The 25,912-nt window shown below is 33.8% G+C and overlaps 1 protein-coding gene across 3 annotated transcripts in view; it reads left to right on the top strand.

Annotated features, from left to right (window-relative positions):
* CSMD3 (CUB and Sushi multiple domains 3) overlaps positions 1-25,912 on the top strand; it is a 612,124-nt gene that overhangs the window by 344,066 nt on the left and 242,146 nt on the right. For all 3 annotated transcript variants that reach the window (XM_040070587.2, XM_040070596.2, XM_040070605.2), the window contains 4 exons: positions 10,691-10,873; positions 12,029-12,355; positions 19,789-19,983; positions 24,170-24,308. In XM_040070587.2, coding sequence (XP_039926521.1) covers positions 10,691-10,873; positions 12,029-12,355; positions 19,789-19,983; positions 24,170-24,308 — 844 coding nt within the window. The remainder of the gene's footprint in view (positions 1-10,690; positions 10,874-12,028; positions 12,356-19,788; positions 19,984-24,169; positions 24,309-25,912) is intronic.

Consider the following 25,912-nt stretch of genomic DNA (forward strand, 5'->3'; position numbering starts at 1 on the left):
TTTAATTGTTTTTTACTATTTAGAAACTCTGAAATTTAACGGGGTTTTGGGCTGAAATTGTCTATACTCAATGTTTATCTCACTTGAAGTGCTTATGGGCAAATTCATGCAAAACACTTAGTAGCTTTAAAGACCATGATTTCAGGAAAATGCATTCAATTGTGGCCAAAACAAACAAAAAAACAAACAAAACCAACCAACCAACCGAACAAACAAAACAAAACAAAAATGAAACACCAAATAAACAACCAAAAGACAGCCTTTTTATAAGTTCTAACTTTCTTGCACATTGAATTCGTGACCTGAAATTTGGCAAGGGGCTATCTAACCATATTCAATTGGTAAAATTTTGATTTGCATAGGCTTACTCACTTGTTTAAGAGGATTTAGCTTACAGAAACTGAAATCCCCAAGAGCTTAGTCCAAGCTGCAGTCTTATCAGAGCTCCTAGCAAGGTTTCTCTCTCTTATTATTACTTTCTTTTGGGAGGGGTAAGGGATGTGAGAACACCCCATTTCTAACTTAGAAAAAGTCTACATTCGACAGCCTGGTTTAGATGAAATTTATATGCATCTCTGTGCTGGATAACCTTGGTGACTGCAATATGCCTTAAGCTGCTCCCACGCCCCGTCCTCAGCAGAACAGGGGAAGAAAATAAGATGAAAAAACCTCATCGGTTGAGATGAGAATGGGAGATAACTTACCAGTTATTGTCAAAGACAAACAGACTCAACTAAAGGAAGTTTAATTTGATTTTTTGCCAAATAAAACCAAAGTAGTATAGTGCAATAAAAAAGTTCCACCACCTCCTCTTTTTCCCAGACTCCACTCCTTTATTCCCATCTCTTCTAAATTTTTCTTCACCTGGGCAGTAAGGGTGGATCGGGAATGGGGAATGGGATTGGTGGTGAGTTCTTATCAGTTCTCCTCATGCTCTACTCCTGATCCAGTGGGGAGTCCTTTGCATTGTCTGTAGTTCTTTTAGAGCTTCTCTACTGTGCATCCTTTCCCTGGGGTATGGTCCTTCAGGAACGGACTGCACCACTAGTTGCAGATCTTTTCAGGGCTTATCTGCTTGCTGCAATATGGGGTCATCCACAGGCTCCAGCAGAGACTTCCATGCTCTGCAGACAGACAGCCTGCTTCCCTGTGGTCTTCACCATGGACTGCAGGGAATGTCTGCTCTGACACCTGGAGCACCTCTTCTCCTTCATTCTCTGACCTAATGCTTGCAAGGCTGTTTCTCATGTATTTTTATTGATCTTCTGTCACAGTTGCTTTGCAGCATTTTTTACTCTTTCTTAAATATGTTATCACAAGGACACTGCCATTGTTTCTGATGGGTTCAACTTTGATCAGAAGTAGTTCCTTCTTGGAGCTGGCTCTGTCCAACATGGGAGCACCCTCTTCTCACAGAGGTCACTTCTGCAGACCCCTGATTACCAAAACCTTGTCATCTAAGCACAGTACAAATGCACTAAATTACTTTTGAAGCAAACTCTGCTTTGTGTTCATAGAGTTGATCTGGGAACTGTGGGGTGTGTGTGTGTGTATTTGGCAGAGAACAGTATTTGTTCTGTGTTTTGGGAATGGCATTTTTTGTGTGTTTAGTTTTAGTATGTTGTAGCTTCCTTTTGGAAAAAAATGTAGTTGCTTTTTCTCAGAAGGGAATAACTGATCAAACTAGAAAGAAGCAGGTCGAAGGATCATGGGACCAGAATCTTGGGAAAGAAAACAAGCCACATAAATAACTCATTGTAACTGTTTCTAGAGAGACTTTCCTTTTTGCTCTGTTATGTGACCTTCTGAAAAAGACAAAAGCAAGGGTGGAACTAACAATCTTACATCCTGCTAGATGTTTAGCTCATCAAGACTGAAAAGATTTAAGTGAAAAAATTGCTACCAAATTAAAACTTTTGTTGTGCTGAATAGTCACATGCATATTCAGAATATGATACAGGGAATCATTATTAAACATATCAGAGGACAAATTTATTGATTGCCATTAAAGAAGAGTTGCAGAGCTAGTGCAGGTTGCCTTGATCAACAGATTTGAAAGATTCTACAGATTATATACTAGCTGCAAATAGATCATTGTTGTAACAGACTAACTTTGTATGTATCAAGAGATACATGCTTGATGATAGCTTCAACAGTCTTGGGTTTGGACTTCTATCTGCACACATTTACCATTAAAGATGAAAAAGAAGAGCACTATTTATAGCATAAGGATCAAAATTATCTGTACAATGTTGACTCTCACAGTGCCAGAAAAACAACCATTGAATCAGTTCATTTTCATTTATGTTCTTCAAAAGCATACTGGCAGTTGGTGGTGAAACTATTCAGTCCAGTGAAACATTTTATTTTCCTAAAGATTTTCTAAAGTGGAGTGAAAGGCCCTAGTCAAATCATCAATAACACAAATGAGATTCCTGTTAGTCATGTTATTAAAACAAGGTACTGTGCATGTTCTTATCATAACCTAGAATACTTTGTAAACATCAATGGACAGCATTCTCTACAGCTCAGTTTCTCTATGATGGTTAACAACATGCTTACATTTCATTTAGTCTGTGGAAGAAAACCAGACTAATTTTGAAATGAGAAAGTCCAGACCACTTAAATAAAGATGATTCAGGCACAGAAATGATAGAATTTAAGTAATAAATGGATTTTAGTCTCAATGTTACCTTGAAAATTATTTCAGACATTTCTGCATATGGTGACTACCCAGTGACTTTTTTTTTTTTCCTTTTGACAGGTCAAGCAGTTTTCATTGGTCTAAGGGATATTCTGAATATTGAAACTATTTATGTAAAGGATTGCAGACTTAGATAAAATTCCTTAATATTATTTTTCAATTTATTCTTCCTTGAGAGTGCCTAGTATCTATAGTTCCATAAGAAAAACTAATAATATAGTTGTCTGCTATTAAAAGTTATATTAAGAAAGAACTGCTGATATTCATTGATGTTTTCTCTCTTTAACAAAAAAAACCCCTTAAATATGTCATAGCACTCCAGAATGTCAAATTGCATTTTAAGTTTTACATTTAAAAAGTTTCATGTAACTTTCTTCAAATTATTCAGTGATCCATCTTTAGTCCAGCTAAAGTCAGGTACATTATTAAGGAAAAGTCATCCTGAATTACTTGACTGTGCCCCAATGTCGTTGCTCCAAATTGAAGCAGCTGCATAATGAAAGCAAATGTAACGTGCCTCTTTCCGACCCATTGTCTAGATTCTTGACAGAGGGAGATAAACTGAAGAAGAAAGATGTGATTGATTAAAAGCTATAGTGTTTGGGAAGCAAAGGAGATTAAATAGGCAAACAGGAATGTAAAGATACATATAGACAGTGCAGTTTCATACGAACACAATGTCTCTCTTGACATGCATCTTCACATCAAAATTATACTGCAACAAAGCAAGTATTACTTCAGTATGACTGAAGGAGAAAGACCATACTGACAGGGTTTGGGACAGTATAGTTATGAAGGCAACAGAAATCTTTTGCAGCAGCACAGATGAAATACAAACATTGCTAATTTTCACAACTTTAACTGAAATTCTTTAAGTGATAAAATAGCAGCTGTTTTTGCTTTCATTAGCCAGGCCAGATTATTTCTGGCTGAGTAGTAAATAATTCAACTTTAGATATGGAACACAGTCCTGAATAGGAAGAGAAGGAATATGTATATCCGTAAAGTCTATAAGTAAAGTCTAAGTACCTAAAATATATAATGGAACATGGTTATGAAATATTTTATGCTAGTAATAGAAAACTTCAGATAAATTATGCAATAAAAATCATATTGATATATCTGCTATCCCTCTGAAAAATATATTGTCATGGAGAATGGCTGAAACCTGTTTTCTTTATAATGGAAATATTAAGTGCTTGTTATATGCTTAAAATATTACTTTTAATGGTTTCGGCCATTGTTTTCTTACTTCATTTTCAGAGAAACTTCATCTGACTTTTCTATTAGTATCATTAGACAAATTATCCTCCTTTAATTAATTATCCCCCTTCTTTTCTTTGTGAAATGTTCACATTCTGTCTCGTCAACTTATATGATCAGGAAATGAGAAGTACCCTGACAATTGGTACAATTTGGCAAAGGCAAAGAAGGTTATCACCACCTGCATAGTAGGGAAAGAAAAGCTCTTTTTTTATAGATTATTTTTCTCCCCATAGAAAGTGAACAGAATAGAACTGACTCTATACCTTTGAATAGCTGTTCTGTATAACACACTATAGACTAAACATCTCATTAATTCATATGGGGAAAATATTGTATGCTTAAATCCTCCTCATCATCTCCTTTCCTTCCTTTACATGCCTGTTTCTTCAGTAGTGGGACCCAGGAGCACAGAGAAGGTGCTGCAACACTGTAATGCGTGTCTCACCTGGAGCGGTCAGGCACAGCTGGAGTTTTCTTATAGTTTGGCTGTAGGCATTTTTCCCATTCTTCTTGTATTTACAAACAAGGCAGGATTTATTCCGTATCCTCACACTTGCCAATTGCTAAAAAAAAAAGCCACATTACACATTAGACAAGATTCTTCTTTCTTATCTTTTAGTCAAAAAAAAGAAAAAAAAATAAAATAAATATAAACCCTCTTGTGGTCAGAATTGAGGGTGAGAAAAATCACACTATTTTTTCTGGGTAAAAGTGGTGGTAAAGTGAAAAAAGTTTTTTTTATATATCTGGACATGGAATCTCTAGACAAAAATCTGATCATTAGAAGGAAATAAAGGTACTGATAAACTTTAAAATATAACTGAAAATCACATGGCAATAAACATTTTATTCTCTCACAAATGAACTTCCACCCTTGTTTATAAAATATTCACACTTTGCCAGTAATAGGTAATAGATGATCTCTTTTATTTGAAGATACATATAAATATTATAATATATAGGAGAAGGTATCAACTGTTAGGTGATTGAAATTTCTGTTTGTTTACTGATACCTAAACCCTATTACAAATAAATGCAATCAATCTCCAATCTATTACCATATAAATTGGTAAGCACAGCCTAAACTGGCTGAAACTGGTCAAAAACTGTTTGTCTGCTATGTACCTTTCAGATTATGATTTTTGAGTATATATACTGTGAAGACACATGATGTAATTTGCATTATTTATCATCCTGGTTTGCACAGAGAAATGTATGTATTTTTGATTCATAAATTATTATTTTTTATTTTCCCAATTTCTGCTTTTTCTGTGTCTTTCTCCTTAATATTTAAGTTTGAATTTTCAGGATAATGTAGATGATGTGGTGGATTGATTCTGGCTGAATATCAGGTGCCCACCAAAGTGGCTCTATCAGCAGGATGGGAGATTAAATATAACAAAAACTTTATGGGTCAGGATAAGGGCAGAGTTGCCGGTCACCATCAGATGCAAGACAGTCTCGACTTGAGGAAATTAATTTAATTTGCTGCCAATCAAAATCAGAGTAGGATAATGAGAAATAGAGAACTAAATCTTTAAACACTTTCCCCCAAAATCCTCCCTTCTTCTTGGGCTTAACTTTATTCCAGAGTTCTCTCCCTCTTCACTCTCAGTGGCACAGGAGGACAGGGAATGGGGACTGTTCAGTTCATCACATGCTGTCTCTGCTGTTGCTTCCTCCTCGTGGGGAAGGACTCCTCACACTTTTCCTCTGATCTAGCGTGGGGTCCCTCCCATGGGAGGCAGTCTTCCATAAACTTCTGCAATACAGGTTCTTCCCACAGGCTGCTGCTCTTCTCAGTGAGCTCCACCATGGATTTCCTTCATGGGCACACTCCTTCCACTATCAAAACCTTGGCACACAAACCTAAAGATGTTTATACTAACGCTGTTTCCTTGGCATGTGCAAGCAAAAGTTAGACAAATTGCCTCCTTATCTGAGATATTCAAGAACTGTCTGGACACAATCCTGTCCAATGTGTCTGGGATGACCCTGCTTGAGCAGGGAGGTTGGACCAGATGACCCACTGTGCTCCCTTCCAGCCTTACCTATTCTGTGATTCTGTGAAATATACGATAGGATATTTTTCTAAATTTTTGAATAAGAAAATACTGCATTGGGAACATAAGCACAGCAATTTTATAACTAAGTTAGATACATGTATTCAGTAACGTGTATATAAATTGTACATACCATAGTATTTTAAAGTGAGATTACATAGATTTTTACGCATTATCTTGCAAAATGTCAGTGTGTTGATATATGTAGCTTTTGCATAAAGAATTAAAATATCAAACAGCAAGCTTTATCCTTTTGAATCACATACTTGAACTTTGTTTTCACATACTAGTATTTAGTTCATCCAGTATTGTTTCAAAAAATAGTATGTAATGAATTCAAATGCTCTTTTACTAATGACTAAACAAATCTAGTTGTGTGTCATATTTCCTTTGATGCAGTCAGTAAAACAAATAATGGGCATTATTCTGAGATGTTATTAAAGAATAATTGGTCTTGCTTGGTATTTCCCTGAAAGACTACAGATTTTGAATCTGCTGAAGTGATAGCAAGTCTTCAGTATTGCACTTTTCCAGTATGCACCAGTGATGTCTTTTCTTTCAAATATTTTTTTCCTTATAGGGATCACATTCTTTTATATACTCTTGAGTTACAGGAATGGAAAGATAGGCAAGTTACCTCTTCAAACCCTAACTCCAGTACATTTCTGTCAAAACACATTTGTGTAGTAAGCGACCATTTCTTTTCCCCAAGACCTCCCTTAGTCATTTCCAAAATGGGCTTGTTCTTCACAAAGAGAAAGGGTAAGAGAGAAAACCCATTCCTACTACTGTAGGGGATCCTGTAGTCTGGGGCTCTCTCTTTAGTACAACATTGGTTAGAAATCTGCAAAATCTTTCAGTGCTATATGCAAAAGTAGTGTAAGGATAATTTAAAATAAAAGGAGATGGTTATCTTAATTGTCTTCTTATTATTTTACTTTTCCTTTCACCTGATATGTTTTCTAGATATTTCTTGTTAGAAAATACTTTGGCAATTGTTAACTTAATTCAGTGCTGTGAAACTGCTAACTGTACAGATTTATTTAGGATAATTATACTTTCCAAACTTAGTATCCTCAATAGTTTCAACAGGAGTTTATAGTTTCAAAAAAAGATGGCTTTCTAACATCATCAGAAATCATCCCTCCTTTTACTGTTAATGTCCCTCTTGGTGAAATAATTTCTGAAAACAAAAATGGATTTTCTTTTGTCTCAAAAACCTTAAAACACAAAAGAAAATGCCTGATTAATGTTAACACATTTAACAAATTTTATTTATGGGTTAGAGGTTCTTTTCCCCTTTTGTAACACTACAAAGGAAATAAGGACTATTTAACAGAAATAAAATTAGCATAAGGTATTGGGTTTTTTTCCTTAGGCACAAATAGCAATGCTTATCTTTTGTATCACAGTGATAGTGATCTCAGGAAAACAAATATCCATCCTAGCAATCTCATTGTAGCTAACATGAAGTGCAAACCTCACTGAATGAATGAATGAATGAATCATAAAAGAGAACTAAAAACAATATTTAAAACTACAAAGTAACCAAAATGTAAAATAAAATACAAAAATGTGCTCTAACCAGTAAATTTATTTTTTGATTTGTCAAGGTAGCTGATATATATAATAAACGTATTCCAAATCCTTACACTATAGAAATAGTGTTTCCACTCAAATATGCTCTATAACAATTTCTGCTGTGAATTGCAACTTTTTTTACATACATCATATGAAAGACAGCCTTATAATTACTAATATTTTTGTCCAACAAATACACAAAGAAATGGACTCTTACATGCAGTTTTATTGATAGGAATTCAATTTATGTTCATTTCTTTTCACTATTTGGTGCCTCACACTGAAATTTCCAATTTTATAGTTGTGGGGTTTTTTTAAGTTTTAATTATGGTATTATTAATTCAACTATCTAAAATTTTACTGGTTTTCTGCTAATCGCAAAACAACAGTCAATTATTTCTATTTATCATGAATGAATTGTTTACAATGAGGGACTAGTATGAGTTTATCAAGAAGAGAGTCTCTGTCAGGCTCTGAACACAACTGCTTAGGAATTTTTGAAACAAAATATGCAGTGCAGGGAAGCTGAAACACAAGTTACAAAACTAGCAGTAAAAATGTGAATTTAATTTACTTCTTAGTGAATTAAAATAAATATGAACTCAAATAAATATTAATTAATACGCTTTCCTAAAACTATGCTATTTAAAATGTGATTTCCTGACAAAAGTCCAGGAAGCACCTTGGGGTTTTCCTCTTTGTTTTAAAGGAAGCTTATTGACATTCTCTAAAAAAAATCTAAGAAGCATTTACACTTCAATTAAAACAACAACAACAACAACAACAACAACAACAACAACAACAACAACAACACAACCAAAAAACCCACAAAAAACAACAAAAAAAACCCCCACAAAACAAAACAGCAAAATAACAACAAAACCCCAAACAAAGCAGAAAATCAAAACCCGTAATTAATGCTCCTGTGGAAAACTAAGTAATGACAGAAATAGTCTGTTTCAAATTCAGAGATGAACTGATGCTACTACAAAATTTAGAAAGTGTTTAAAAGTGATGCAAGCAATGCATTCAGGAAAGTTTTAAAAGTAATTAAGGAAATATTTGCTATAAATTTCAATTAATACAAATGGGGTTTTGGGATGGTTCAATTAATTTAAATCCATTGATCATGCAACATTTTGTTCAATTTGATTTTTCTTTATGAAAGCAAATTCAGTGTGAGGCTATGGATGTAACCTCTCAAATAACCAATCACTGAATATTTTTCCAACAAGTTCCTGCAGATGATTTTACTCTGCCTAATAATTTTTTGAATGCGGAACCAATTCCTTTAAGTCCTAAAAGGGATAGTTTTGGTCAGCTATGTATCTTTTCAAATTTGACAAAAAACATGGAAACTCTTGCCCAGCTACATCAGAATAGAAACCCCAAAAAGGGTAAATTGAAGTAGATATAAATACATTTACTGCCTCAACTATATTATTTGAGAAAACTACAGTCAGTTACTCAATATAGTCTCTTGCTGGAGAACCAGCTTATAGAATAAATTTGTTTATAGAATATATTTGTTTTCTCAAATGAAATATGAAATGACTTAGACACTTAGAATAGTATTAATCTACCAGGACAGCCTAGGAAAACTTTGTATTTCTTTGGCAGTTAAAAACGTAGCTGTTCAGTAGGTTTGACATTAATAGTCCCACAAAAATTGAAGACAGGAGAGTGAATTTGTGAGTTGTGAGTTCTTTGGGATAGTTTATGTTTCTTCAGGAAAGCTTTTTTTTTTTTTTTTTTTTTTTTTTTTTTTTTTTTTTTTTTTTTTTTTTTTTTTTTTTTTCTTGAGGCATCAAATAAAGCTGATAAATCTCAGGATAAATTGAACCTGCTTTTATCCTTTGATAATAGTGAATTATATCAATCCTTTCCTAGAATTGCTTGGGAAGGAAGAAAAGAATAAACCAATAAGAAGTGTTCATGGCTTTTTGTACTTTTTATTAGATGGTTTTCTTTTGTTGCTTTTGAGTTTTCTTTATCCAAACAGAATAATAAAGCCTTTAAAAATTCTGTGGAGTATTTTTTTAAATAATATTCAACTCTTTTTCAATTTCTTGTTAAAATTGTTCTTTATTTGCTTCTTGTAACATTTTAATTGTATTTAGAACCTTAATACCTGAAAACGTTGAGAAATCAAGTGTATGCTGATGAAAATATTATCCTAGAAAAATTGTTTGCGTTAAAATCAAAACACTTGATTTATTTTTTTTTTTCCTTGTACTCAAACTGTTATATATGGAAAAGTGGAGAAAAACAAAACCAAAAAACATCTGCAAGACCTTTAAGGAGAAAACCTTAAACTGTGGTACAGGAATGTTCATTGCTGTCATTACATGTAAATGTTTTGAAGATTATTCCATGCCTGTAACTACTGTAACTATTAAAAGTTCAAAACAGGATGCAGCTTGAGAGAATATCATAGCTCTAATATTTGTAGAAATGGTAATAATTCAGATTCCTTGCAGTTGACACTACTGAGGTAAAGTGTTATTTGACTGTAGAGAAATTATTTTTTGTGTATGTTTACATAATGTATGTGTATATAAATTTGTATATATATTCATGTCTAGCCTCCTTTTTACTGTGGGCAATTCTTTTGGTGCCACCACTCTCTTATTTGCCATGTCAAGACCTCAGTTCGAACTGTATTGCAACATGGACAGAGTTCATGTTTTACCAGCAGTATTTTTTTAAATGATATTATTGTTTTAAATTTTATGAAATAAAATAGGGTAGAAATACCTTTTGTAATGTCCTTTAATTTTCAATTATTTTACAAACACAAAGAGTTTTGATTTTTCTAATCCCTTGTAGTGGTTTTACTGTAGCCAACAGCTAAGCCCAACACAACCACTCAATCATACCCCCTGGTTGAATTCCCTATGCAGAACTTCCTCCCTCCCAAAGAAACGAGTATAGAAACAGACCCAGTGGTGCATTTTGACAACTGTCTTTACATAAATGATTTTATTTTGCTTAGAATTTTCTATGTGTCAGCATATTCATACAACAAGTTTGTTTTATTCTTCTATAAATATTTTTTTTTTATTTATTTCAACAGAAATTGAAAAAGAAAGCTGTGGGGATCCTGGAACACCATTGTATGGTATTAGAGAAGGGGACGGATTTTCTAATCGTGATGTTTTAAGGTTTGAGTGTCAGTTTGGATTTGAATTAATTGGAGAGAAATCTATCATTTGCCAAGAAAACAACCAGTGGTCTGCAAACATACCAATCTGTATTTGTATGTACCAAATATTTTCTTTTTATTATTTTTACAGCATTGTGATAAGCTTTACTTATAGGTAATTATTTGTGTGATTGATTTCACAGTTATTAAAATGCAATTAACTCTCCTGACAGGATGATTTTTTTTTTTTTTTTTTGGCAAGATTTCCTAATGTACATGCCCAAGGGGCAGGTTCTAAATCTGCTAAAACATTTTTTTTTTTCCGTGTTATGCCAACTCTTAATGCAATTCTCTATATGTGCCTTGATATTGTGGTTTACTATTGGCTTTTTCTTTAGTAGGATTCTGTTGATTTTATGATGCAAATTATGTATGATACAATTTTGATAGCTACTCTTATAAATGAATATATTTCCTCAGATTAGATGTTGCTGAATTGAAATCAAGAGCTTAAATTATTTGCATTTCCTCCATGTATTTTATATAAATAACTATTTGCTCTTAAATGATCCTAAGTATTTACAGCTCTCTTCCAGTTGCATTATATAGCATAAGTAAAATATTTTTATTATACAGCATGTTGCATTATAGAGCATAGCTATATACAATGTTGTGATTCTTATCTGTGGCAGCAGCTTTCTTGACTTTTCCACTAAAATAGTATGGATCAAATATATTCAGAGTGCTATCTTGCTTTCATCTCTGCAACTCAACTTAATATGGCTTAACTGAATTTACTGAATACATTATCCTGATGACAACAAAACATCTCTTGTCTCTTTGAGGCTTCTTAATTTCTAATGCCTCTGTGTGAACAACAAATGATAAGGGTACTATTGACTTTCTGCACCTTTTAATGTGCTCAGTGGGATGTCTGCTCATCTAAACAGTTCTCTACAACAGAAAATAAGTGGTGCCAAGTGATTGTTATCAAGAGTAAATTATAAGAACTGCCATGGATTTCCAATGCAACAAATATGTTCTTTATTTCTTGTGGGCTCTGCTTGTGGGGTAATTTTATTGAGGGGAAGGGAATATGAAGATTGAAAAAACAACTTTCTTTCCAGATTCACAAATCACCAAAAATAATGGATTATTCAGTTGAGGCACTCACCAAGTTTCAAGATTTCTTGCAAGTCTTAGCACTAAAACAGTCCTTATTGAAGTGTTTTATTCTGTTGTCTAATTTAGCTCTCCCTTTTTTGGCAGTTCCTTGTCTTTCCAATTTCACTGCACCGATGGGAACAGTCCTTTCACCAGATTATCCAGAGGGATATGGGAATAATTTAAACTGTATCTGGACCATAATTTCAGACCCTGGGAGCCGAATTCATCTCTCCTTTAATGACTTTGACTTGGAATCTCAGTTTGACTTCCTTGCAGTTAAAGATGGTGACTCTGTAGATTCCCCCATAATTGGAACATTTACTGGCGCTGAAGTTCCTTCCCATCTTACCAGTAATGGTCATATTTTGCGTCTGGAATTTCAAGCTGACCATTCAATGTCAGGACGTGGATTTAATATCACTTATAACAGTGAGTAATCTTTTTTTTTTTTTTTTTTTTTTTTTTTTTGTCTATGTGTGTGTGTGTGTGTGTATGTGGTTTTGTTTTCGACATACAGTCCAGGAGATAGGCATAAGTATTTAAAAATGACACTATGGCAGTACACCTTCAAGTAAATCCTATATACCTAAAAATTCCTAATATAGGTGGTTGGATTATTGCTCAAATACTGTGCTTGGGCTGAAAATACACATATTGTTCTCATTTGTGGCTTCAGACATCATTGTGATGGGAGTGTTTGGCAGACTGACAAATCAGGCCAGTTCCAAATTGTATAATAGGAATTTACTAAATTTGCTGACAATGCAATTTGCGCCACATCGTATTAATCACCACCATTGCCTGTACAAAACTGTTGTTCTTGAAAACTCATATGTTCAGTGGGGAACATATGTAATATCCTGGAGCTGATGGCTGCAGTCTTTGCTAACTCCTAGTCACTGCAGTTAAGTGAGCAGCCATAGGAGCTCTCTGATCAGTCAAGCCACAACTTGTCTTTTTTTTTTTTTTGTCTTCCTTACTTACTGACCACATAATAATGATTGAAGGTGATAAAAAATATCTTCTCCAGTACTAAATACCATTAGCATTTATTCACCTTTTTGTTGCCAAAATTTTTACATTTCTTCTGAAAGACAGATGAGGAACTGCCTACCTTACATTGGTACCAAGTGATTTGGTAGTTATTCTACACTAAAATCCAGACAGGTTATATTCCCAGCTAGTGCAGACATGATGATACAAGGCCACAGCATAAATAATTGCAAAATACACTGTGAAACTTTCCTGGGAGCATATGCAAAATTAAATTTTGCCACTCCAGCAGTATTCTGAAGTATTAGACTTGATGCTATGTGTAGAGCATGATAGGAATAAGAGAGAATCTAGTAGGGAGTTCATTATACCCTTCAACCAGAGCTTCTCCACCTCATCAATCCCCCCACACCTGGATATTTGGATTTCTTTCTTTTTCTTTCTTTCTGATAGTAGGGGTGGCAGACTTTTCCATGCCAACAGATATTAAAAACATAAGCAAAATACAGTAAATATTTTGATATTTCCAAAATGTGATGTCATGTGTTATTAGTCCCATTTCTGTCTTTCTCCCTAACATCTGAGGGTATATATAATTCCAGAGGCTTGCTTGAGATGTAAGAGAATCTACAACAGCATTATTTGAAGGAGAGCATATCTCTCCCTCTCTGTGTTACCTGTTGGACTGTATGAAAAAAAAAAAGCTTTGTTGTTTAGGCTTTTTACTCTAAAACACCTAAACTAACCCTTAAATCAAAAAGGAAATGAGAGATTAAGTGAAGTAATTGAGAGACCCAGACTTCACATTTTTCTCAAATGAATATTAACAATTAATATTATTTTCATAAAATTTCAAGGACTGAATTCCCCTATGGCTGTTTACTTTTCTCACATCATCTTTCACTTCTCCATCTCTTTCTTTTCTTTCTTTTCTTTCTTTCTTTCTTTCTTTCTTTCTTTCTTTCTTTCTTTCTTTCTTTCTTTCTTTCTTTCTTTCTTTCTTTCTTTCTTTCTTTCTTTCTTTCTTTCTTTATTTCTTTATTTCTTTCTTTCTTTATTTATTTCTTTCTTTCATCTTTTTTGGTTTTGGTTTTGGTTTTGGTTTTTTTTTTGTATTGTTTAGATTGTCAGTCTTCCAGAGAATTATTTATTAAGATCCACATTAAACATTGTTGTGTGAAAATGAAAGAGATAAAATGACACCAGATTATTCTGTAAAAATTATTTTTCTGATAATTTTTTATATTTCAGCTCTCAGTCCTCTGATTCATCCTCAAACCATTTGTCACAAATATAGAATGTAAGCATGAAGAGCATGTGGTATCTTCTTACTGGTTTTTAGAGGTACCAGTCATCATTACAAACTAACCTTTGACTGGTAGCTACAAATCTCAGTACTGTAACTAAATATTGGAAAGTCAAGGGTTATTCAGAGCTACTGAAATATGAAATCAGTTATAATGAAAATGAGATATTGAATCCATGTTTCTTTACAGAAGATTTAACATTTGCTCTTTATTGCTTTTGTCTCATGTCCTTTTAACATTTATAGCAGTTCTCTTTAAAGTTTCATTGTGGTGTACTCAGTGCTGTCAAGCCTAAATCTAGTGATAAGAAAACCAAAATCAGCTATTGGAGGATCTAAGGTGGTCTTCTAGGATAAAAATTAAGGCTGTGTATGTTTGGATTTTCTCATGTCATCCCATTTTGCACAACTAGAACTAAATATAGGTCAGTTAATGTAGAATTTATAGTAAAAATTGGAGATGGAGAAGATTAGCATCAAATTCTCCCTTAGTTCATATTTTGAAATGAACTAATTTATCAAACACTGTCAATATTTCTGAATTAACATTTAATTGACAGAGAAATATACCTACCAGATAAATTATGCTTCTTTAAAAAAATTTGCAGATACTCACCAATAGTATCAAATGATACTATTTTAATTTTAAAAAGAAGCAACAATCCAATATTTACTTCTACCAGTTGTAAAATGAAACCATTTAACTCTGAAGAGAACTTAAAGGTTTTTTACATATTTGTGCACTTTAACGACTTTCTTTTTTATTTCTTTTAATGGGTGTGTTTGTGCATGTGTTTATTAAACTCTGCAGCTAAAATCTACTTACAAAAACAAACAAACAAAAAATTCTAAGTAGTGTCTACTATTTCTTCAGTAAAGACAGCTGCAATCTGACAAATTACAGAAGTAATCTTTCCATATTAAATAAAGGGCAAATGATAAAAAAATGAGTGAATAGAATCTCACTCTGTCTTAGCATTTGTAAACCCAAAGTTAATTAAAAATATCTGTTTTCTGCTAACACTTCAGTTGATATATTCCAAAGCTATCAGTCTCTTTTTGCCCCTTTCAAGAGTAGAAACAGTATGTCACAGAAACAGTCTGTCTTGATCAATCTTTTCTAATAAGAATGTAAGCTAATAATGTAAATAACTCCAATGATTTTTTGAGGTATAGAATGGAGAAGAATAAAACTTAGTTACTATTACATAATCTGATTATTTAATGGTATTTCTCAGGAACAATTTTAATGCCATATTTATTTTTATTGAAGAAACACGTGTGGTCTCAGATAATTACTCTCCTTCCAGTAAAATTGAACATAAATCTAACTTTAGTTGGAATTAATAAAAAATTGGATTTCAAATTCATCTTTGGGTTATTACACTAACTCTAACAGAGATTTCCTATTTAGTTAAATTTTGGGACTAGATCATAGAAATATGTGACTTGAAAATGGATGATACAGAGAATATTCCAATAAGAAAAGGAATAGGAACTCAAAAGGCTATGATTTTCTGCTAGGAAAAAGAGGCAGAAGTGTTTCACTAGATGCAGCAGAACACAGGGAAATAGCCACCCAAAACTGCACTGGTTTAAGTTCCTATGGAAATGCATACTTACACCTGATTCCCTCTTTCCCCTTTGTATCCCAAACCCAGGAGCTGTTAATGATATTTCTGGTGCCTGTGAAGATATTTATAAAGTCAGTCATCCCCTAATCATGCCTGTAATAAGCTATATGCATTGAGCTACTGAGTTCACGGGAAAGTATGAGCTTTTAATCATATTTGTGACTCCTTTATGAATGCTTCCTACTTTATATATATATCTTTGTTTAATTATGCAGAACAGAACTAGACATAGTATTAAGTACAGTCACATAAATTACAAGCCATAAATTTATATAGTCTCTTTGCTTCAGTATAGATTTCCTAGCTTAGAACAGACAAAATGCACACTTAAAGTGCAGTGTGACAACTGAAGCCATGTGACAGAGAATGCATATTTACTTCCCGTGACAGAGGAGTTAATGCAGAGGAAACTCAAAAGTTGCTAGACCCTCCATGGGCAGGTATGCCACAAACCAGACTCATGTAAAGTTCATTTGGGCTGAAGTGGATGAGTATTTGGATGTGGAGAGTGACTTATTAAAGATAATATGGGTACTGATCTACGATCGATACCCAGCTGTGACGGACAAAAACTGTCTAACAGTTTAAAGGTAGAAATTGTGTGTTTAGTACTGCGTCGGACAGCATGAGGGATAGCTCCCAAATACACACTGCAATTTACAGGTGATCACAGAGTCCTTTTATTTACAGAAGCACTGAATACCCAAACCACAAATGCATATTCATAACTCTAGTACATCCCATTCCCTGCTTCATATGGTAATTAGTTAAAAATCTATTAAGCATGCATAGTTTGTTCTTTGAAATGGGTCAGTGGTGCTTTTTGGGGAGGAGTCCCCAAAATGAGGATGTAAAGAAGTCTTCCTCTTTCTGATCTTTTCAATGAAAATGTGATAAATGAACCCTTGGTAGGACTCCTATTTCATGTCTTCCTGACTGTTCAATGAGTTTCTGGGCAGAAGAGGCCTACAATTGTCTTATGTTCCTAAAAGAGATTTATCAGTTTCTGTATTCTTCATTATAAACCCAGCTAACCAAACATAAAGTTGACAAGTAATCAGTTATTCTAATACGGAAGAGTGATCATAAACCCAGTTTCTCTTAGTTAATTACTAACTTTTAATTTCAGCAAAGCCTACCTATCTACTTTACTTAATTTCAGGAAAGCTTATCTCTAACTAAAATCTTAACTCCTCTAAATCCTTAATTCTCTAAAGTTTATGTGTCAGAGAGCATCTTCCAGATTGCTTGATTTATGCTAGCTGTGGACTTCTTTGCGCTGTTCCTCACTGATTGGGGTACAGGAAGTGCTGGGCAAATATCTTTGAATAAGGTTAGACCTGTTGTTTCTTGATATGTAGATATTTTTTGTCACTGTTTTCATCACAGCTGTTTAATTGTGCTCAGAAAAATCTTATTAATTACCTAGCAGCCTGACAAAAGCCAAACCATGGGCCTCTGACATCAGCCTAATTACTTGTCATTTCAGCTCAGTGGACCAAGACATGGACAATCCCAGATGATGAGTTTATATCTAGAGACTGATTTATTGTGGTTTATTGCTGTGCTAGAATATGTTCATCACAGCACATTTCTCCTGCCAGTTTCCTCCTGGTGCTCCTGCCTGTTGCTCCTTTTTCAGTCTCAGTACTTCTCAAGCTAGAATTCTTCAAAGTGTAGTGTACTAGAAGGAAGTATGGGTTTGCATGATGGTACTGAATAAGCCACCACTTGTTCACACAGCTTTAAATAGGTTTTTGTATTAAATATATTGTTATTATTTTATATTCTCTTAACTTTTGGTTTTGCTCTGATGTTTTCTTCTACCTTCACTTTAAAGGTGTTACTTCACTTACCAGCTAAAACTCTTGGTAGGGCAATCCACAGAAACAATTAACTGCACCAGTGGAGAGCTCCTTTTCAGCCTTATTTGAAAGGATCTTTCAAAGCTGGCTTTAGATGAGAATGAGTTGTGATTAGCAACATACCTGCCTTCTTACCTCATGAGACCTCTGCAGGTCCTTCCCTTCCATGTTTTTGTTTGTTTGTTTTGTTTTTTAAATTCAAAATGGATATTTTAATATCCTTCTGAGTTAATAGCAGAATATCACTATTGCCCTGATCTGTGATTATATTTCCTGGCATTTTTCCAGATATTGCTTAATATATATGTACAGTCATGGTAGTGGATGAGGATAAATGCCAGGAAAACTGGATCTTCTCTTTACATGTAATAGTTCATAAGGAACTTTTCTATGGTTCCTTGATTTATTGATGATTAGTAAAATATTCATTAATGATATACCCATGTGGGTTTTTTCTTTTCAGCCTAAGGCTAATATTTAATATTACAACTCCTCCATTAAGTTTTTTAGAAGTATCAGCAGACAGAACGTTGGTCATTGGTAATGTCACTGTAGCCAGGCTAAGCTAAGAGCGACTGCTGTTGGTGGGACAGATTGTCTTTCACTTTCATTGTCTTGCCTCCCAAAGTCATTTAATGCAGTAACATTGATCACATAGAAGCATCAGTGGCAGCAGTTCCTAAGCTGAAATATAGAGCAATGAATTGATTTTTCAGCCTTAATAAACTGGTGTCGCATACAAGCAAGCTAAACCTGGAGTCAACATTTATCTACATTTATAGATAACAATATCGAAAATCTATCTCTGGATTGTCTGAAAGTAGTAGGAAAAACAAACAATCAATGCCTTCCCTAAAAATTATGACCGTGAACAAAAATTGGAAAAGTTTTAGTAATTCCTCTGAAAAAGTATGGGATTGAATCACTTTTAATGCCATCTTTGAATGGTAGACATTTATTCAATGACAGCGCTATTTTCATTCCCAATATATATGGCATTGCCCAAGTCAAAATGTCAATAAATAAATGCCTTCACTTGTCTGTTATTATGATTTAAAAATAACTCTGTAATGGAACATCTGAGAAATCTTTCTACGAAGTTATTGAGATATTACTTATTAAAAAAAAAATCACTAGGGAATTTGTATATGTTTTGTCTAGCAGACACATCAGCAAAACTGAGGGAAAAAATGTGAAAATCATCTTTTTAGGACATAGTCCTCTCTGATGTCTCCAGACGTAAACATATTTATGAAGATACAATTTGCAGCTTTGTACATGAGGAAGGTGGATATTCATACTGAAAAAATCAACATTTTAAAAAATATAAGATGTATGTGTAGTATTCTTCATCAATAAGACAACAGAATACAATAACCAACTGCTACATGTCATTTAATGATAATGCTATAAATATGACTTTGCTCATTTCTGTTAGGAAGATTTTCTTTCTTCTCCAAAAGTAAGGTATATTCTGCAGTAAAAGACATGAACTGTCTTTGTCATAGTATCTGCATGCATACAGGGAAATTAATTTTTTTCAATTTATCCAGACCTAAACTTGAAATTTTCAGTTTCAAGTTTTCTTTTTTTGTCAACATAACCCTTTCTGTCACTGTTCACCAGCTCTCAATACAGGAAACTTAAGTAACTGTGGTAGGATCAAGCCCATGAAAGTCAGTATGGCTCAAATGGTGTGATGGTGAATTACATATACAAAAGATGAGTAAAGTTTCTGTATCATAGATGCTTGCCCTGCCCTTCTGAAGGAACAGTCTGTCCCATTTTAACATTAAATAGGATGAGTGGTTGAAAAGGAGAATTCAGCCATTGCTGAAATCTGCCAGCAACAAGCTGTCCAAGCTGAGATCCATGCTGGTGTAATTTCCTATTTTAGGCAATCATTTATGCTGGTTTGCATTTTCTACTGTTGAGCAAGTTTTTGTTCCTTATTTTTCCCTCCAGTTTACTCATATAAGTTGTTTTTTTCTTACTAGCAAATAAAATATTTAAAATTCAAGAGTTCTATGTCCTCTACCACTTCTCTTTTTTTCTGTTAAAAAGCATTTGGACATAATGAGTGCCCGGATCCTGGAGTGCCAATCAATGCTCGGCGTTTTGGTGACAACTTTCAGCTGGGGAGCTCAATTTCAGTTATATGTGAAGAAGGATTTATTAAAACACAAGGAACTGAAACAATTACTTGTATGCTAATGGATGGAAAAGTAATGTGGAGTGGGCCTATTCCTAAGTGTGGAGGTATGTGTATTTCTTTCTAAATCAGGAGAACTTTATGTAATGCATTTCAAATTGTCACCAAGTGAAGTAAAGATTTTTGCAAATGAATAGCACAAAAATTCTGTTATTGCTGATACAGTATTAGATTAGAATGAAGATGTTGATCTCTTCTGGGTTTTTGCCTTTGGTGTTTAAAACTGTTTAAGATTTTTAGCTCTCTGTTGCAGTACCTGTGTTTCTTCTTTCCACTGTGACTCTAGACTAGTGAAGATTCTTAGAAACTGATTTTTTTAAAATAGAAATTAAGTACTTCCATACATTGCAACCTACAACCACAGTGTTATGCATATTTCCTTGGACTTGTTTATACTAGTTGACAGTAAAATACAATCTTTGTTTCATTACTTGTCTATATTCTATGATCTTTGTACCTAAAGTGGGAAAAAATAATTCAGCTGTTTGTAATGATTAAAAAAATATTTAATCAATGATTATATAATCTCTGGTTTATTAGTGTTTACTTTAAACAACAGTTTAGCTCTTATTTTCACTAAGTAACTGCCTTCCTGGCAAAATTTGAACAAATTTAATACATTAGTATGACTGCTTATAATGTGCTTTGCATCCATGTTTACTTTCTGTGATTATTGTTTCATAGGTATAAAGTGTATTAGTTTCACTAGACAAGATAGGCTATAATTCCTTTTCTTTATTATAAGGTTCATGGATCTGTACAACATTGCTAAAAAAGTATAAAGTTGCATTTTCAATGTTACATTAAAAGCTTAAATTACTGGGACTATTTTTAAGTGTCAGTCCATGCACAATGATAATCTGATCCATAGGTCCTCTGAGACTGAGTGGAAAATATATTGGAATCTTAAAGTTTGAGACACAGATATATTTGAATTAGATTTTTTTTTTTTTTTTATCAGCTGTTTAACAATTTAATTTGGTCTTTTAGGGTGTTCAGATGTTTTATTGGCTGTGTACACATTAGTTTGTAAAACAGAGTTGCTTGATATAAGCTCTACATACACCTCATAATTTCATTGTCATATATATCAAGTCAAAGGCATAAGTTCCACATACTGACTAGGAACTGCTGTGCAGTTTTGCTTATACTTCAGATAAGTCAGAAATTACAGTTGACAGGTGAGAACTATTTAACAATCTGGTGCAGATGAACGGGGTCAGCCTTCTTGTTTTTCAGGACAATCCTGGCTAGCCCCTGCTGTGACTCCCTACCAGCCCTGCCCAATGCCCAGGATTCTATTTCAGCTCAGAGAATCACTTCATTGTCACCTAACCCCTTTCCTGTAACCGATCCAGTCCTGTTCAGCCTTCTCAGCTGGAGCTGGATATGTCTGTGAAGGCATTAACTCAGTGTGCGTGCGTATGTGCATATACACAAGTGATCATCCCTGGTTCCTGTCTTCTTTTCTTTAGTGAAGGGGTCCTGCTTTTGCTGCTCCCTGATGATTTTGAGTTTGGGATTCCTGTCCTCATGCCTTTCATCTTTCCTGTGAGAGGGTTTTATGGAGGATTTCCCCATAATCTGTTCTAATATTGTGTTGGTGTACCCATGCTGAAGCTAACCTTGGTCTTCCTGCATAACTCCTGTAAGGCTTATTATCCTGCCATTCTCTAGCATTAGTGATAAGCTTGTCAAAAAAACATTTCTAAAATTATGAATCTACAAGATGTTTAGTGATTCTGTGAATAGCCTGTTATATATCCTATCCTATCCTATCCTATCCTATCCTATCCTATCCTATCCTATCCTATCCTATCCTATCCTATCCTATCCTATCCTATCCTATCCTATTCTGTATAAGGCTTTTGCCATGCTCCCCTATGGAAATTTCCTGTTTAAGCCCCTGCACCTTGCTATGCAAAGAAATAAATACAAATTCCTTTGTGAGAATTCATAGATCAGACTAAGATTTTTTTACTATTTGACATAGTGCTGTGTTTGATAAGGAGATTCTGCTTGGTGACCACCTCTAGTTGTGTTATATTTCTAGTTTCATTTTGAACACATGAACACTGGGTATGAATCTGTCAAACAATTATCAAATAAGACTATAAGAAAGAAGAGGGGATTTAAATCAGTGTAAAAAAGTTAGGGAAACAATCTTTAGGCACGATGGCTGGACAGTTTAATTTTCTAAAAAACAAGGCTCTTTCAGATAAGCTCAGCTACTCTGAAGGGAAGTACTCCTGGGTTTAGGAAATCAGCATGTAATGGTGAAAGTCAAACAACAAAAAAACCCCATTAAATATTTATCTGCAAAGAGCCATAATCAGAGGACAGACAAGAAATATTTTCTTTAAGGAACACTGGCAGCAAAGCACTCCTAAATAAAAATGAGAAACTATTCCAAATTTAGGCAATCTTACAGTGTGCATTATTTTTAATTCTGTAAGAGAGGTTTGGAGCTTTTTTATTCTAAAAGCAATTTCTGTCATGAAAATTTGGTGTGAATATGGAACTTTGTACAAGTCTAGTAATACTGTATTGTAGCTATGGAGTGTACTTGCTCAGAAAAAGCACTTCTGGTTCCTATTCTTGTCAATATATTTTGTATTATATAGACTCCATATGTATTATGAATATTTTAAAGTGCTTATATGCAATAAAATATAGGTATTATGAATTTTCTAGATTTAACCTTCAGAGGTAAATATGTGTTTAAATAACTTATTGCTTGACTGGTACTCTTTACTGAAGGTAGTATGAAAAAGAGATTCTAAGATAAAAGGTGAGAAATGCTCACTTTAAATCCATCAGTGATTAAATAAAGAAGTATACATCAGCATATTTAGAAGTGTTTGCAACATACTTAATTCTGAACTCTATAACTTCTAGAAACCCTTTCTTTTCCCAACACAGTAGGGAAAGATGGAACATTATGTCCTTAAACAAAAAACAAAAAACCAAAACAAACCTATTTACACCAATTCATCATTTTATTATAGGGCCTTGGTACTCTCCTGAGAAAAATGAAGATCAGACAAATGTGTAATAATTCATGGTCTTCAACTTGTAGTTGTGCCAAAGAGAGCAAAATTAATCTTTTTTTTTTTTTAATGGAGAAGTTCAGAATAATATAGACAGTGATATGTACTGTTCTATTTTGTCAAATGAGCAACCAAAAAGTTTTGCAGGCTTTGCTAGATGAAATAACCACAAACAGAAATGTAATAAATAGTCATGTTTTTGTCAGAAAATGTTGTATATTGTACACTATTTTTAGTAGAGACACTAGTTTGTCAACAGTATAATAAGACCCTTCCAACTTTGTGATATACAGTAATATGCACAGTAAGTTTGCTGTGACACTGTGACATAGCTTTTGTTTCGTTGCTTTTTCTGGAGTAGCCTTATATGTATAAAAGCCCCTTGAACCATGATGTTATGAAACTCTGTGGTGCAGCCTTCTCTTCCTGCAAAGTAATATGATTCTGCTCTCTGTCTAAATGGAACAGACCCTGAGTGTCCTGGTGGACACCAAGTTAAATGTGCCCTTGATGCAAAGATTAGTGGCATCCTGGGATGGATAAGGCACGTATCCTGGGATGTTGAGCAGGCTGAGGCAGGTGATCTTTCCCCTCTACATGAACACTGCTTGCAGAAGTATATATTGCAATATTTATATCTATTTTCCAAATAAAACATATCAACTAATCATGTAACAATGGTAAGTATGTCTTTTTCATGAAAGAGGAATTTGAACTGCCAACATGCTAAGCAAAATGTATGTTGAATGACAGTGGATTCAGTAATGTCAAAGTTAAAATAACAGTCCACCAATTTCTAGCTTTAAATTCAGCTGAAATTTTAGCAAGTTTTTCAAGTATACCTGCCCACAATTAAAAGCAAAAATAATTATATTTTGTAGAGATTATGCTTTGTTTATGTTCCTTAATGCAGAAAATGTATTATACACATAAGAATACAGTAGCAAAAACCCACCTTTTTCAGAATTATTGAACAGTTTGTTTCATAATTTTAAGGTCTTAATTCAGTTATCTTCATCTAATTCTGAACACCACAGAGCCTGTAAGCTTTGCAGTGATTGCATCTTCCTGCAACTGGGTTTTCAGTATTTGTTTATTTGAATTGTCCTATATTGGAAGTTCTAAATATGAATTTCATCTCATAAATCTGTATTATTTACCTTTCTCTTTGTTTAATTTTTAGCTCCATGTGGTGGGCATTTTTCATCTCCAAGTGGAGTAATCCTCTCTCCAGGCTGGCCAGGGTATTATAAAGATTCCTTGAATTGTGAGTGGGTGATAGAAGCTGAACCTGGACACTCTATCAAAATTACATTTGAAAGGTCTTGGCTAATATTTTTCTTATTTAATGTTTTCTATTTTTTACAAATAAGCAGAAGTTATTAGCTTTATAATAAAATTAATTTGTATTATCTCTAAAATCAAGCTACTGTATTATCATGTAGGAGTTTTGGAAACTCCTTCAGAGTACAGATATTATCTTGTGTAATTTCTACTTTGATGTGCTGAAAACCTTTTGAAATGTCTCCCTCTTGCCTGTATTTAAGCCTGTCTAACCCAGTAAAAAATGTTGTCTGTTTTTAAACATTAGCATGTTTCATTTGCTTGTAACTATATTGCTATGATGAATTACAATTGCTAAGTTCTTTTTTCTCTCAAAATCACATAATCTTCATCTCTGAAAATCTGAATCACTGTGAAAACTAAATTAAATGCAGTCATAATTTTCCCCACTCTGAATATTTATATCAGCTGAGCTATTGCTGTGAAAAGACTCTCAGGATGGAGTTCCAGTGTCCCCAAATTACTGCAGCATTCTGCTTTTTCCTAGACTGATATCTGTTACTGAGGTCCCTTCCTTATTCAAAGGATTGAAATGTGCTGAGCACCTCGCCTTTCTCATGGTAGCAAAATGTTGGCATTTAAATTTGAACTCTTTATCAGAAAAAAAGACAAAATAATGCAACAAAGAATGCTATTCTTCTCATGTTTTAGATGATTTTCAATTGTAAACATTAAAAAAAATTAGATGACAATCCAGTAAAAAAGTGCCACTGATGATCAGAATTATAGTGTACAAATATCATACAAGTAATTTTCAGCTGATACTTATGCAGCATGTTTTGAATAGGCCTGCTCACACTTTACTTAAAAGAAGGTATTTCTTCATTTTAATACAGTTCAAAAGTTGTTTTTAGCAAAAGATGAAATTCATATTCTCTTTGCAAAATTTGTCATTGTGATAAGATTTTTAAAACCTTTTTTTTAGTACTATACTTTCCACTATAATAGTGTTCTTGGGACAATATAAACAATCAAAGGACAGGTAATATGTACACGTCAGTTATTTTCTATCCTTACCATCACATGAAAGCTAGTTTTCCAGAATCACCAGTATATAATTAGAATACAGTAAAACATTTAATTACTCCCTCCTGCTGAAACTTCTGTTAAGCTTTTGAAAAGAAAATTACAAGTTCTACTAGTTGATTTTTAATTCAGCAATTTATTTTAAATAAATTCATATTTGATGTGGACAGTCATTTCAAAGTAAAACGCATTTGCCTTTGTATTTGCAAAATACAATGCCAGCTGCATTTTCTTTCTTTGTGCACGAGTTTTACTATATCTGACACTCTCTTGCATACATTCTTTGGTTTTTAATATATTAGTGCTTTGTCATAAATTTGCACAACCTCTACTACTCTTGTAAGTAAGATCAAAAAGAACAAGGTGTGGTCCCTTTGGGTCACAGAGAAAGCTTCTATCCTCTCTATGACAGGTTTGTTGTTTTTTTCCATTGCTGCTCATTTTTGACACCCTTGTCACTTTGTTATGCATATTGCTCAGATGCAGCAATCCAGAGAGGCCCTACTCGCAGATCAATGTGTACCCTTATGTATCTCTGTATTAAAAAATAGCTCTG

The sequence above is a fragment of the Hirundo rustica genome, chromosome 1, assembly GCF_015227805.2.
Source record: "Hirundo rustica isolate bHirRus1 chromosome 1, bHirRus1.pri.v3, whole genome shotgun sequence".
In the NCBI taxonomy this organism is placed as follows: domain Eukaryota; kingdom Metazoa; phylum Chordata; class Aves; order Passeriformes; family Hirundinidae; genus Hirundo; species Hirundo rustica.